General features: G+C 42.4%; 1 protein-coding gene across 1 annotated transcript in view; it reads right to left on the reverse strand.

The window, feature by feature from the left end:
• The window catches only part of LOC147727732 (sulfotransferase 6B1-like), a 467,748-nt gene extending 461,320 nt beyond the window's left edge, over nucleotides 1-6,428 (reverse strand). Inside the window, exon 1 of the mRNA XM_086961730.1 lies at nucleotides 6,173-6,428. Coding sequence (XP_086817856.1) covers nucleotides 6,173-6,371 — 199 coding nt within the window. The 5' untranslated portion in view covers nucleotides 6,372-6,428. The remainder of the gene's footprint in view (nucleotides 1-6,172) is intronic.
• Between the last annotated feature and the right edge of the window lie 8,979 nt (nucleotides 6,429-15,407).

A 15,407-nucleotide genomic window follows, 5' to 3' on the forward strand; every position in this document is an offset into this window, starting at 1 on the left:
CCAGAGACAGGGAGGTTATTACACACCTCAGGTCGACATATAAAAAGCATCTTACCTGTAGAAAACAAGAGCTAAGGGAGCATGCTTGGGATAACTTGACTAAAGCAGCAGTACTGCGTGACAGTAAGCTCTTCTGGAGCACGGTCAATAGTCCCTTTCTCCTAAAGGAAGATTTCCCTATACTAACAGCCCAAGTTAGCGAGGAAAATTGGGTACAATATTTTACAGAAATTTTTGATCCGGCCAGGGAGGATTGTGCTAGCTCTTCTGCCGCCCCTATTGAACCTAAGCTACCCCTGGGGATTACCCTCCAAGAAGTAGAAATTGCCATCAGTAAGAGCAAAGGGGGGAAGGCACCGGGACCGGATGGGGTCCCGGTTGACCTGTATAAATCCAACCAGGCACTTTGGAGTCCGCTCCTGACTCAGGTGTTTAATGCATCAGTCAGTGATAGTACACCATCTACCTGGAGCGAATCCATAATCCTTCCGATCTATAAGAAGGGAGATAGAGGAGAGGCTAAGAGCTACCGCCCTATCTCCCTCCTGGATTCCACACTTAAGATCATGAGCAGGGTCCTACTAGCGCGATTGAAGGAATGGGCGGAGGACAATAAAACTCTTGCGGAATCGCAATTTGGCTTCCGCAAGGGTCTTGGGACAATCGAGCAATGTATCAATCTTGACCTCATTATAGGGAAATATACCAAAGCGAAACAGGGCTCATTATTTCTCTGTTTTGCTGACCTCTAAAGTAGGCCTGGGCGAAGCACTACGCTACGCTCGCAGAGTTTGCGAAGTTTGCGCAACTTCGCACTACGCCAGCTGCACGTAGCACAGTGCAAACACGCGTAGTGCAGCGTAGCGTAGTGCAGCGCTCATTTTTTGCTTGTTCGCGGTCCTGAACGTCATGTTCGCGACCGCGAGCAAGCAAAATTACATCGGCGAGATTCTCAACGTGGGGAGGTAAGGTTTCTCATTGTGAGTAGTTGCGCATGCGCGCGACCGCTCTCAATGAGAAACTACCAGTTCGCGTTGAGAAAGCTGCAGCTCGAGTAATAATCTACTCAAGCAGCAGAAAACTACAGCTCGCACTGTGCAAGATGCCGTTTTCAATGATTGCACAGTGCCGGAAGCTTGTCCGCACTGTGCAATCATTGAAAACACATCTTGCACAGTGCGAACCTCCTACTACGCAGCTCGCGTAGTGCTACGTGAAGTTCGCGTAGTGCGAAGTGCACTTCGCGTAGCTTCGCGTAGCGCTACTTCGCGAACTATGCCCACCCTTACTCTCAAGTGCTTTTGATCTGGGGGATCATACCTTGTTATGGTCCATTCTACTTGAAATGGGAGCCCCGCCAGCAATAATATACTTCCTGGCCAGATTATATAATAAACTTTCAGCCCAGATCTGCTTTGGTCAGGCCAGGGAATGTACCAAGAAAATCAGGGTTAAATCAGGTATAAGGCAAGGCTGTGTGTTGGCCCCGTTACTTTTCTCCCTTTTTCTAAATACTATGGAGTCCGAATTAAAGAGGGTTCAAGCAGATTCCCCGCAGATTGATGGCCACCCTGTCCCGGTTCTGCAATATGCAGATGACACGGTCCTTCTCTCGAGAACACCGAATGGACTCCAAAACCTCATGAATTATTTCTATGATTTTATCCAGGGGAGAAAACTAAAAATTAATAATTCTAAGACTTTTATTATGGCTTGTGGGAAAAAGATGAATCAATTTAAACCATTCCACTTTAAGGAACACAGAATAGAGGTAGTGGATACATTTTGTTATCTTGGCATAACTTTTAATAGTAGAGGGTCATGGGCATCAGAGATTTTAAATGTGAAGGCCAAGATGGGTAAAAGCTCCTCGGGAGTATTTCGCTTTGCATCAAAACTGGGCAGTCGTCGCATCCCTGATATGGTAAACATCTACAGGCATAGATGCGCATCTATTGCCCTATACGGCTCAGGTGTATGGGGCTTCTGCAACCATGGCGATCTGCAAGTTACAGAGAACCAGTTCCTCAAAAGACTCCTGTGCCTCCCCTCTTCGGTATCCACCGAACTGAGCAATAGAAAGGTTGGGCTGGACTATCTCACAGAATTAATGGGCATGAGACCCCTTATGGTTTGGAGGTCAATCTGGGCAAAGGACGAGACAGGATTTACCAGGCGAATTATCTTAGACTGTCTCCGGCTGGACAATGTTCGTAAGATCCCCTGGTTAAAATACGTTCTAACGTCCTACAATGAAATTTTCAATCTGGACATTTTTGATGACCCATTGAATGCCGTTAATGTACCCAAACAGGAGGTTAAAAATGTTTATCTGGGGACCAAATCTAATTTGCGTAGAGTCCAATGTAGCCACTTTTCAACCCATGTTTTTTACCATTCTAACAAGGAGGTTGGTCAGGGCATGCCTATGTATTTAAAAGTAATCACCAAACAATTTCACCAGTTTGTTCTCACTAGGCTGAGATTAGGCATTGCCCATAACTTGGTGGCTTTCCCACAGATAAAAATATATAGCCCAAGTCCATGCCCGTGTGATGGCACCACCAAGCAAAGCACACTGCACTTTATGCTTATCTGTCCATTATACTTGCACATTCGTTTACGTTATCTTAAACCTGTTTTTAAGAAATACTCTGTGTCCACTACTGCCCATGCCATGAATTTACTATTTGCACTTGACACTTTGGATATCTGTTTTTTTACCGCTACCTTTATTCTAAAAGCTGTGTCCCATAGGAAAAGTCTGGTGTTTTAAGTCTGATTAATTTGTTAATATTTGATTGTGCGGTCGAATATTTGTTCCCAACTGAGCTGCTCCATTTATTGTAATCTATGCCCCTTGTTGTGTATTTTATCCTGTATTTTTAACACTGTATGTTTTTATGATTGTTATAAAATAATCGAATAAAGCTTTGAAATTGATTTAAAAATGGCAGTCAAAGTTCTAGTACCACCAAGACTGGACTATGGAAGCACCACTCTAAGCGGTCTTCAACAAGGTAGCTCTGATCAGGGCATCGCTTAACGCTGCGGCCAGGCTGGTCTCCGGAATAAAAAGAAATAACCTCATCACCCCGGCCCTGAAGGCTTTGAACTGGCTACCTTACAAGTCGAGAATACGACTAAAGATCGCCTGCATGACACACAAAGCCCTACATAGCAACACCCCCAGCTATTTAGCACAAAAGCTAGAGCGGTCGGGAGGCTGTAGACATTCACGAAGCACGAGCTCACTGCTACTAAAACCTCAATCCTTCCACAAAAGGAGAACTGGGTGCAGAGCTTTCTCAGGTATCGCACCGATGATTTGGAACAACCTTCCCCCAGACGTACGCAGAATCTCTTCTTTTACTGCCTAAAAAAAAGAAGCGAAAATGTTTTTCATGAACAAATTAACATCCTAAACCTTTAACTTTCTGATGCCTACTTGCCGCCGTTTGTATTCAAACAGCAATGTCTACCTCATTTTTAAGTTTTGCCTGGCGTCCGCTGCGCAGCAGCGTTCGCGCAAGTGAAATCTTTTGAGAAGCAGTAGGGGGGCTTCCATTGGCTAGCTCCATAAATGGAGGCTAGCCATTGGAAGAGAGATCTGTCCGTCATTGCGGGAGCAGATTCGTGGGCGTTCTGGCGATTTTTTCGCTCTCCGCCCCTTTGTGACGTCATTCCAGCGGTGGGCGGTTGTTTTTTTTTTGCCAAGGTTTGCTTTGTTTCATTCCTCCAAAGATGGCACCGGGGCCCGTCGACTTCTCGCATCTACTGGTATGTTTGTGTGTATTGAGAGATAAGGTAGCTGTGTATACCCCAAGCCCACCTCCCCACCCCCTGCTAGAGGACACGCAATAAATGAGCACACACGTTTTGAAGTTCAAATCCCCATGTGATGAATCCGTAGAGGTTACAAGCATAGATGCAGATTGTCAGAAGCGTGTCCATGATTGCTGAACGCCGTTGAGCTATATCTTTCAGTGACAGCATTTTGAGCATTTGCCGGTCCTTTCGAAGCCAAACAGTGGTGCTCATCAGAGTAAACGTGCGAGATTCAAAACCTGGGCAGGGGTCTTCAGTGGCGGGGTCCCTGGACATTATGCACCCTTTTCACAGCTGCATGTAGGCCGTTGCTTTCTAGGAAGCCTGTGCCCTACTCTTCGTGCCCTTCGTCCTTATGTTAACACGAGGCCCCTGGGCCGCTTCAGGGAAGTCAGCGGGCGAGTTATTTTTCGGCCTTCAGCACAGCTGGGCTAAGAATAGTGTCCCTGGGCTTGACTAATATGGGGAAGGGCAGTGCCCTGACCGGAGCGGCCGCCTGCACTTTGGTTACAGGCACGGTATTTAAAGTGGCAGGCCTGGTTTGGGGCGAGCTTTGCAAGCCCAAACATGGCCAACTAGGAAGCGGCACAGAGCACGTTGGGCCCTTGGGCCAGCCTTGCTGCCTCCAGCTCTCAAGCAGGAATCGGCGTGGGTCCACATACTTGGGTCCTGCACTACTGCTAATGCCAGATGTCACTTTCTTAGCACTCCTAAACTGTACTTAAGTAACTGAGCTGCGACGGCATACATTGGTCGAGACTGCATTGTATTTGTTGGTAGTCATTGCTGGGAGTGCAACTCGTGTACCTTCAGACTTAGGCCAGGCTTGTCACACAGGAAGGCCGACAGATCGGCCTGCAGCTGAGGGCCCTGTATCTCTGGCACAGGGCTTACATGGGACACCCCCATGGGTCTGAGACGCCTCTCTGATCCCAGCCCTAGTGCCCTACAGAAGAAGAGGTTTGGGCTTCTCAGGAGAGCCTTGGAATTTCACAACTGTTTGTGTCTTTAAGATCTCTTCCTGTCTACAGTGCCTCAGTATTTATAATCCACTAACGGTTCTCTTCTGCAAAACTGCTCAGCAGTTTACAAAAGCAGTAAGGGGGAGTTCAGAGTGCACAATCAGGCACAATCTGAGATATGTTTTATGATAAAGAAAAATATTTATTTTGGAAAAGGTTTAGTCTAAGCAAAACGTTGATCCTAAGCCACGAACTTTGGAGCCCCTTGTGTGTCCGCTTTGTCGGTCTTCCCTTTAAGGTACAAAACAGTATTTTTTCTTGGAGGTCGAAGTGGCAGTTTCAGTACAACAATATATTCTGTAGTTCGTTGCTGGTGAATTCACCTTAGTGAAAGTCGTTGAAGGATTTGATTTGTTCTGTATTTATAAGTCTACATTGATAGCACAGCATTCGCTGGACCTCGTGCTAAACTAAAAAGAGCTTCTAGAGTACTGCTGAGAAGAGGGGGTGTGTGGGGGGCTCTGTGTGTGGGGGGCTCTGTGTGGGTGTGTGTGTGGGGGCTCTGTGTGTGTGGGGGGGGCTCTGTGTGGGGGTGCTCTCTGTGGGTGCGTGGGTGGCATTTGCGAGTGATTAAGCTATTGGCATTGTAATTGACAATGCCATTTATTTATCTTTTTTCAAAACCAACACATAAAAAAATGTCATTTACAATGCCAATAGCTCTAACTTTTGCAAGGGCGAAACCGTTGCATTGTAAATGCTTTTTATTATACGCGATTCCCGATTGTATGTATATTATGTGATAATTATGTACTGTAAAGCGCTCTGATACCCCTGTGGGTCATGTTCGCGCTATATAAAACTGTATAAATTAAATAAATAAATAAATATGAAAAGTGTGTATTTTCAGTTGTGCAATGAGTTCGTGTCAGGTGAACACACACCACTTGCATTTGTGTTTTTTTTCTTTTTGCGCACACTAAGGTGCGGCTTCACACTAAGGTGCGGCTTCACACTTACTGATAGCTGAGCTGGCAACGAGTCTCGACTGGACTGACATGGACACATAACTCACATTTCAGAGTCTTGTGTGCATGAAACAGAATGAAGCAGACACATCAATCCTCTCAGGTAACGTGTGTAGCCTCTTCTAGCGACCGAGGACATATGCCGAGTGCATTCAGACAGGGTCAAGGAACTAAATGCAGCCCGGCACTGCACCTCACTTCAGAAAGAGATATTAATATATACCTCGAAAACCGAGATATTTGGTAAAAGTCTTATAGCAGAGCTGACTTTCATTTCTCCAATTATCTGACTTCCTTTGAGCGAGGTAAATAAAAGCTTCCGCGCCATAAATTTTAAAGAGCCTCTTTACTCACCACATTTTGGGTATGAAACCGCCAGCAAATCTCCTTCCCTCATTTGAAAAGTTTCCAAGGCTTGGAAAGTCTCGGGGCTGCACATTATGCTGGGGTACAGAACCCCCTTATAAGTGAGCAGCAGGTCCTCGGGTCGTTTCTCGGCAGCAGCAAATACGAGTTTCTCAATCTGTTTGATGGGCTCCCCTCGACCTGCCATGTTGCTGCTGTCCTTCGAGGTGTCGTGAGGGTGACAGACTTTGATCGAACAGCTGGAGACGGAAGGACCTGCTACCACTGGGCAGGGCTTGGAACTCTCCTTTTAGCAGCTCTGCTTGAATGTAGCTCCCGCCGCTCATACTCCGCCGCGTGCCAAACACTCGCTGCATAATCTGCATAACAAGCGTTTGTGCGGTAAACAAGCCATGGGTGTTTCTCTGGACAATTTCAGAGCGAGATAGAGCAAAGGGAGAGGGAGGTTACATTTAGATGAGATCAACGCTTACAAATTTGCTGCCGAAATTTCAATTTTGAGGATAAGAACAAGAATACAATTAATGGGGACCAAGGGAATAGCCAGCAAATTAAAATACCCCCCCCCCCCCACTTTGAGCCATACCTCGAATGCCATTGGGTGAGGTATTTATCCATCTATCCCTCTTTTCATACTTTCATCCATCCATCTATTCTTCAGTTCACACTTCCAAACATTCATGCTTCCTTTTACCCATCCTTTCATCCATCCATCCATACTTCAACAATCCACCTGTTCAACTGTCCTTTCTCAATCCAGCAAACCACCCTTGGCTTGCACACCTCCTTCCAGGAGACCATTCATCCATTAACCTATTATCATTCAAGCCACTTTCTTTCGCTCACTCATGCAAATATTGTTTTATTCTTACATCCATCAGTCCATTTGCCCTTGTATCCATTCTTTCATCCTTTTTACCCTCCCGTCTCAGTTTCTTCCTTATTTTCATATGCCGCCCTTCATTTCACTCTTCATTTCAGCCCTCTCTTTTCCTCTCCATATTTTTGTTGAAATTAATTTTCTTTGCCTGACCTCTGTTATTGGTGTCGGTCCATATTTTTAAGCGTGTAAGCTGCAATGGTGGTGGGTGGGGGCGGGGGGGGAGGGGTTACAACCCAACTGATGGGGACGGTTTTTGGTGGCGAATTAGGCTAATTCTGTTATCCAAACATACTGACAAACGTACGTCTTTGCTCTGTTTCATGATTCATTTTTTGTAAATATAAAAGTGGAATAGGGCATAGGATAGTGGAAAGCATACCACCATCAAACAGTGAAGTAAGCAAGGATGCTGGGGGTTCTAATGCAAGCAAAAATAGGCATTGGTAAAGCCAAAGGACCTGGTGTTGGATAACAATGCTTGTCTTTTCATGTTTTCTTTCAAAACTATATTTTTGGAGAAACTGCTTGACCCTCATCAATCTTAACCACTTCCCTGCTAATGACAAGGTCAACTTGTCATGGGTTTTACCTGCCCTGTGCTTATGACGAGTTGACCTTGTCATGAACAATGATAAATCTGGGACTGCAGCACCCAGCGGGAAAACCCCTTAGCAGCCAAGGTGTTAAACAAAAAAACACAAAAAATATTTATGGATCTAAAAAAAACACACTTTTCCATAGTAGTCTCGGGAACTGAAGGAACTACATAGGCTCCTTGTGAAAGGACAGAATGCCGTCACTCAGTGAATAGCTGAAATGGTCTGACTTATTGCACTCTGCTATATGCTGTAGTGGGTCGACTTAATAATGTGAATGCCGCAATAAAAGATCCATGGATGAGTAGGGATGACTGAATGCCCCTTTAATGAAACATATTATACATCCAATTTTAGTAAACTCAAAAGTTATTGGCTAACATCAGACTTAGATAATATCCATGCACTCATGCATTCACTCAGATATTAACCTTGCACTCATCTATTCACTCAGCCACTACAGTTGTCCTCATTCATTCATCCAGGCACTGCCCATGCACACATGCAATCATTTATCGAATACCCTTGCAGTCATCCATTCACCTAGGCACTGGTCTTGCACACATCCAATCACCCAGTCACTGCCTTTGCACTCACCCATACACTCAGGCAATACCCATGCACTCATCGATTGACTCAGGCACTTGCCATGCACTCATGCATTCACCCAGGCACTACCTCTGCACTCATCCATTCACTCAGACAGTAACATTGCACTCAGCTATTCACTCATGCACTACCCATGCACTCATCCATTCACCTATGTACTATCCATACACTTACCAAATCACTTAGGCACTAGCCATGCATTCATAAATTTACTCAGGCACTACCCATGCACTCATCCAATCATCTAGGCACTACCATTTCACTCATGCAATCACTCAGTCAATACCCTTGCACTCATCTATTCACCCAGGCACTGCTCATGCACCCACTATAGATGCTCCCATCCATTCACACAGCCCACTACCGTTGCACTCATTCATTCATTTAGGTACTGCCCCTGCAAACATGCAATCACTTAGTCAATACCCTTGCAGTCATCTATTTACAGAGGCACTGCTCTTGCACACATACAATTACCCAGTCACTACCTTTGCACTCGTCCATATGCTCAGGCAGTACCCATGCACTCATCCATTGACGCAAGCACTATCCATGCACTCATCCATTCACTCCACCCCTACCCATGCACTCATCCAATCATCTAGACACTGCCATTTCACTCATGCTTTCATTAAGGCCCTACACTTCCACTCATGCAATCACCCATGCACTACCCTTCCAGTCATCCATTCAATGAGGCACTACCCATGCACTCATTCAATCATCCAGGTATCACCCAGGTACTCATACAATCACACAGGCACTACCTACCCCAGTATCCGTGCATTTACCAAATCACAAATTCACTACCTGTTCACTCATTCTATGACTCAGACATTATACTCACATACTCATCAAATCATGTATGCACTACGCATATATTCTTACAATTACTCACACACTATTTAAACAGTCCTTCAATCACACAGTACTTTTGTACTCATACAAATAGTAACGCACTATTTATCCAGTCAACTAAACTTTCAAATACTAACCATACACTCATCACATATACATACACAATTATACAAATCACTCACCCACACACACATTTATCCATCCAACAGTTTCACCTCATACATTCTTTCTATTTTTAACCAGAAAAGGTGGTTCTGTAAGAACCTTTTTTCTAACTATTTTCAGATTTTTTTGTATTTTCTAACTATTTTTTATTTTTTGTGGTGTTTTTAAAAAATGTTGAAAACAAAAAAGTTCCATTGTCCAAATGTAGTGTTTCTAAAAAAAACCTTTGGAACATGAGGCTGCAAAGCCAACAAAAAATTAACACTTGTGTGCCTTAATAGGTTTGATGACAGCATCAACTGACTGTTTACCTATGCAGAGAATGGTTGGGACTTTCTGCAGTGCACTCCAGTATGTGCGAAATCAGGGAAGATCTGGGGTTGAGGTGTTGGGAGAACAGGTGCACCACAAGTCGAAGGCTGATTGAGTTCGCCTTACGACGATTGCTTCCTCTTCTGTCGAGCCATAACTTCTCTCGCAAGACGAGTTGGGTGCCTGGTCCCCAGATGCTTTATAATGGAGGATGTCCCTCATGAATATTTTTTCTCCGATCCTCTTGAGAAAACTTTCTGGCTTAGGGTGCAGATGACCCTTCTAGTTTTGACCTTTTTTTCGCCTCAGGGACGGTGAAAAAGTCCCAAACAATACTTACGTTTCTTGACAGGCTTTTCAAAATCCTCAACCTCCTCAAGCTGTTCTTCTTCTGGATGTGAAGATGCCATTTTCCAAAATCCATTGGTCAAAACACTAAAAAACTATATAAAAAATTGGGTAGAGACCACAAAAAAGGTATTCACTGATGCAGACACACCCAAAACAAGAAGAAAGCACACATTTGTTGGATCTGCCTTCTAAGAGAATGAAAACCTTTTTAACCAATCATGTGCTTTCCTTTCATGTGACATGACATCCCATCGGAGTCGCGTCCCCACTGCACACACGTCACACATCCATAAAATGTGCTAAATTTCAGTTACAGGTATACATTTCTATTAGTAAAACGTTTTTAAAGTATTTTAGTGGAATGTGTTTAAGCAAAACAGATATTTAAACTTTGAACAGTGATATTCCAAACTTTTTAAAATTACGCCATAGTTGCAACCCCTACGCAATCCAGAAAATACGTGCCGGCAGGTTGCAGGACAATGTTGCGGTTCCATAACATACTTAGAAGTTCAATTTTAAATTAACTTTAAAATGTGTTCAATTATATTTCACTACTCTAAGTGTAATTCACCATAATTTTTGTGTTTCTACAACTTGTTTGAACTTTATTCAATAGTGAAAAAAAATTGAAAAGTCGCAACCCCTAACCGACCAGTGCACGATGGTGCCACATACAGAAAAATCTGTTCTATATGTCTTAAAAATATTTTACATCTACACCAATACTATTTATTTATATTCAGTAATAAACCTCTTTTTTTTTTTTTATAGAATCATACAGACCCATATCTCTTTTAAACTCGGACCTTAAAATATTTTCTGGAATCTTGGCCGAAAGACTATCTAAAGTTATTAAAACTGTTATTCACCCTGACCAAAGGGGCTTCATTCCAGGACGACAACTTAATGAGCTGACCTTTCAGGTTATAGGCGCAATAGATTATGCTCTAATTAGGGGATTGCCACTCACCATCGTGGCAATTGATGCCGCGAAAGCTTTCGACCAAGTCAACTGGGTATTTTTGTGGGATACTCTAACAAGGTTTGGTTTTCCACCACCTTTTATTCAGGCTGTTAAAAACCTTTACGGACATCCACGAGCTAAGGTTTTAGTTAACGGGGCCTTGTCAGACTGGTTCGAGATATCGAGAGGGACGAGGCAGGGCTGTCCCCTGTCTCCTCTCCTTTTTGATCTATATATAGAGCCTTTTGTTACGGTGATTAGATCTGACCCAACAATCTCTCCTTTTAATATGGGTGGGTTGGAACTTAAAACTGCGTTATACGCTGATGACCTGTTATTATATACCACTAACCCATTAGAAGCGATCCCAAAGTTATTCACTCTTGCAGAAGAATACGGAGCAATCTCAGGATACGGCATTAACAAAAATAAAACAGATATAATGAGCTGGAATAGCCCTGTCCCCATTCCTGATGTAAAGATCAAGATTAGATATTTGGGTATACATATTACTAAAGATCTACTAGACATACCTAAAGTGTCTTGGCAGGTCGTGGTGAAAGATATAACTAAACTCCTTCAAAGATGGTCTAATCTTCCTCTTAGTATTTATGGAAGAGTTAATTTAATTAAAATGGTAGTATTACCAAAAGTGACATTCTTATTTAACAGTATTCCGCTAATATTCCACAATAAAGATATTTCAAACCTTCAGGGGAAAATAAGTTCATTTATTTGGGCATCTAAGTCTCCAAGAATTGCTTGGAAGAAGCTAAGGAGAGGGCTAAAAATAGGAGGACTGGCTATCCCTGATTTGTTTACCTACTGCTATGCATTTCACGTAAAAAATGTTAGACTCTTGGCCAATAAATTAGACGCATCGTCACATGGTCGTTTGTTTCAAGCTCTTTTATCTGATCTACCTCAGGGCATTAAATTTTTCTTGTTTAAATTCGGCGCCCAAAAATTCTACAAAAAAGTCCGCCGCAAAATTTTACTTACTGCCCTAAAAGTTTGGCAAATAGCATGTAAAATATGGAAGATTCCATATTATAATTTTTCGGCACCAATTTGGGACTCCCCCGGAACACCAGAATGTTTATTAGATAGATTCTCATTCCCCCTGAGGGAGGCGGGTTTAAATCGATGGGGAGATCTCCTGGTGAATCAAAAACTAATGGACTGTGTATCCTTATCTAATATAACAGGAGGATCTCTAGCTAGGTTTAAATATTATCAGCTATCATCATGGTGGGGGAGCCTAAACTGGATGTCAGAAACTGAAGACTGTGACCTTTTAGACTTAGCAAACAGACGTATGGTTGGAAGGGTGAGGTCTCAGCGTGGTATAATGCACTAATTAGGGCAAACGATAGTCAAGAGGCAGAGATCTCGAAACTCTGGGGAGACATAATAGGAGAAGATCTGGAGAAACAGCTAGAGGTATGGTTAGATTCTTTTGCAATCTCTCAGAAAACAATAAAACCCGCTAATCTTAGGCGAAACCATCTTTTCACGGCCTACAGGGTATACTGGACCCCCTCCAAGCTCTCAAAAATATCTGGAACACTACATGTATGCCCTAGATGTAAACATGCAGAGGCAAATGATATACATATTTTTGTAGAATCTAGTGAGATTAAAAACTACTGGTTATCGGTCTGCACCTTCTTGGGGGAGGTACTGGTTAGAACAATTACAGGTAGCCCTAGGTTGATTCTTATGGGCCTGTTAGAAGAATATGATTTGACAGATAATATTACCCAGTTTATATTTTATGTGATTGTCATCGCCAGAAGAGAGATATGCAAAGAATGGAAATCCCCAACCCTCCTAGGTTTGCAGAATGCTTAAAGAACATCATGGCAATCAGTAATATAGATTTCCAATGTGGTGGAGAAGAGGCGGAAAAGATCTGGGCACCGTTGCTTAAATGGTCGGTCAGTTAGACGCTAAACGTCCAATGATTAAGCCAGGGGTTTGCGGTCTGGTCCTCCCCAGGACAAGGTACAGGAACATCGAACAGGGGAGTTGGACTAGTAGAAAACCCACCCCTGGGAGACTTCTCGAAGGCCATACATATAACAAAATATTCCAGGGCGCACAGTAAGGTTTTTGTGTTGGCAGAGTTGAGAGTTTCCATCTGGAGTCATTCTATCGGGTGGCAAATATGAGGACACACAAAAAAATAAATTAATAAACCTCTTTGTTAAAAACACATCATATTTCAGTCTAAATATATATTTTAAACTTACATTCATATAACGGATTCACGCACTGAATGTGTAGATCTGCGACTGGTGCGGGATGGCGCCATGTCCAAAAAAGTCTGTTCAAAATGTTGAAAAAAAAATTATAGCTTCTATAATGCTATTTTTTTACATTCACTAATAAACCTCTTCCTGAAAAATATATGTTATTTCATTGTAAATATGTATTTTACAGTTACATTGGTAGAACGGATTCCCGACCAAGCGTGTAGGTCCACAACCGGCACACAACTCTTTATTTAAAATAATAATATATAAAGAAGGTATTTATAATGTTGACACAACAATACATCTTTTATACTGTTAAAAGTAATCATACAAAATCATACAAAATCAATTTAGAAAACAACAGTAAACAGAATAACCCAAAAATATTAAATACAATTTTTCTATTTCTAAGCTTAATTCTGTCATATAATAATATACAATGCAAAATTATAAACAATGGAGCAATATTTAAATTTTCTAAAACTTGAAATAGTTCAAATAAATAACACTATCAATATGTATTCAGCTATGTTATATATATTTTAAATAAAGAAGTCTATATGTTTTTAAGTTTTCAAAAATACATTGAAAATCTTACAAAAAATTACACAAATAATAGTTACAGAAATATTTTAGTAAATAAAACTGATTAAAAAAGCTTAGAAATTCAATTCACTGGAAAAACTAAAGGTTACAGGGACGTTATAGTTAGGAAATGGAATTTGAAAAAAAACATAGAAATTCACTGAACAAACCAAAGGTTTCAGGGGCATTATAGTTAGGAATTAGCATTTATAAAACCTTAGAAATTCACTGAAAAAAACTAAAGGTTACAGGGACGGTATAGTTAGGAATTAGCATTTTTAGAGACCTTATAAATCCACGAAAAAAAACACGGGTTACAGGAACATTAAAGTTAGGCCGATATTTCACTTGTACCAAACCAGAGAAATTCAGCCGTTATAGCTAGCCGAGCTAACTATAACTCGTGCCCCCGCATGGGACAGATGATGATGTCACATATTACATTACTCCTCAAAATATCGAAGATATTAGGAGTGCAAGGGGGGAATATAGAGCAGCTCTCAGGGAACGTAAAGCCACAGTGAGAAATGAGACATGGGAATCACTCCATGAAGCATCCCTAAATGGTGACAATGTGGCTTTTTGGAGGGTAATAAAGACCCCCTTCCTCAATTCGGGTGAGGGGCCATCCATAGAGGCTGCTTTAGCCAAGCACTAGTTGATTGATTACTTCGCAAGGACTTATAATGTTGATGGAAACACTGCCCCGATAGAATGTCTAGGGAAAATGCTAATAACCCTGAACACATGTACCACGAGCTTAGGTTTACATTGGAGGAGGTAACTTGTGCGCTTGACGCAAGTCTAGGGGGCAGGCCCCGGGGTCCCCATAGATCTCTTTAAATCCAACAATGGACTATGGGGCCCAATCATTACCCAGGTTTTGAACGCCAGCTGCCTTGCCCCCTTTCCTTCTACATGGGTGGAATCTACCATTGTTCCAATTTTTAAGAAAGGGGACCGCCAAGACCTAAAGTGCTATAGACCCATTTCTTTATTGGATGCTCTGACTAAAGTAGCTGGTCGCGTAATACTGGAACGGTTAGATGACTGGGCCGAGCAAAACACTATACTGGCCGATATACAATATGGTTTCAAGACAGGTCTGGGGACTGTGGAGCAGTGTCTAAGCTTATCTATCTTAATGGGAAAGTACATGAGAGTGAAAAAAGGCAGACTATTCTTGGTGTGTGTTGATCTTACTGCTGCCTTCGACTCAAAAGGCATGAGGACTTATGGGCTATCCTTGAACAGCTACGGCTAGATATACACATAATCCACTTCCTCAGACGCCTATATTGTGACGCTAAGGCGCAAGTTCGTTTTGGCCCAGATGGAGCACGTACAGCCCCTTTTCCCATTAGCAAAGGAATCAGGCAAGGGTGTGTCCTGTCTCCTTTCCTTTTTTACCTTTATATCAATGGTTTATGAAAAGCATTAACTAAGGATAATAATGACTTTCAACAAATAGATGGGCGACCCATTCCTGCCCTTCTTTATGCAGATGATGCAGTTTTAATGTCCAGTACACAAATAGGTCTGCAACGAGTTTTAAATAGTTTTCTCAAGTTTATGGGACTTTTGGGTATCAGGGTGAATATCTCTAAAACTTACATCATTAGATGTGGGCCTTGGAGCC

This window comes from Lissotriton vulgaris, chromosome 3_1, assembly GCF_964263255.1.
Source record: "Lissotriton vulgaris chromosome 3_1, aLisVul1.2, whole genome shotgun sequence".
Classification (NCBI taxonomy): Eukaryota; Metazoa; Chordata; class Amphibia; order Caudata; family Salamandridae; genus Lissotriton; species Lissotriton vulgaris.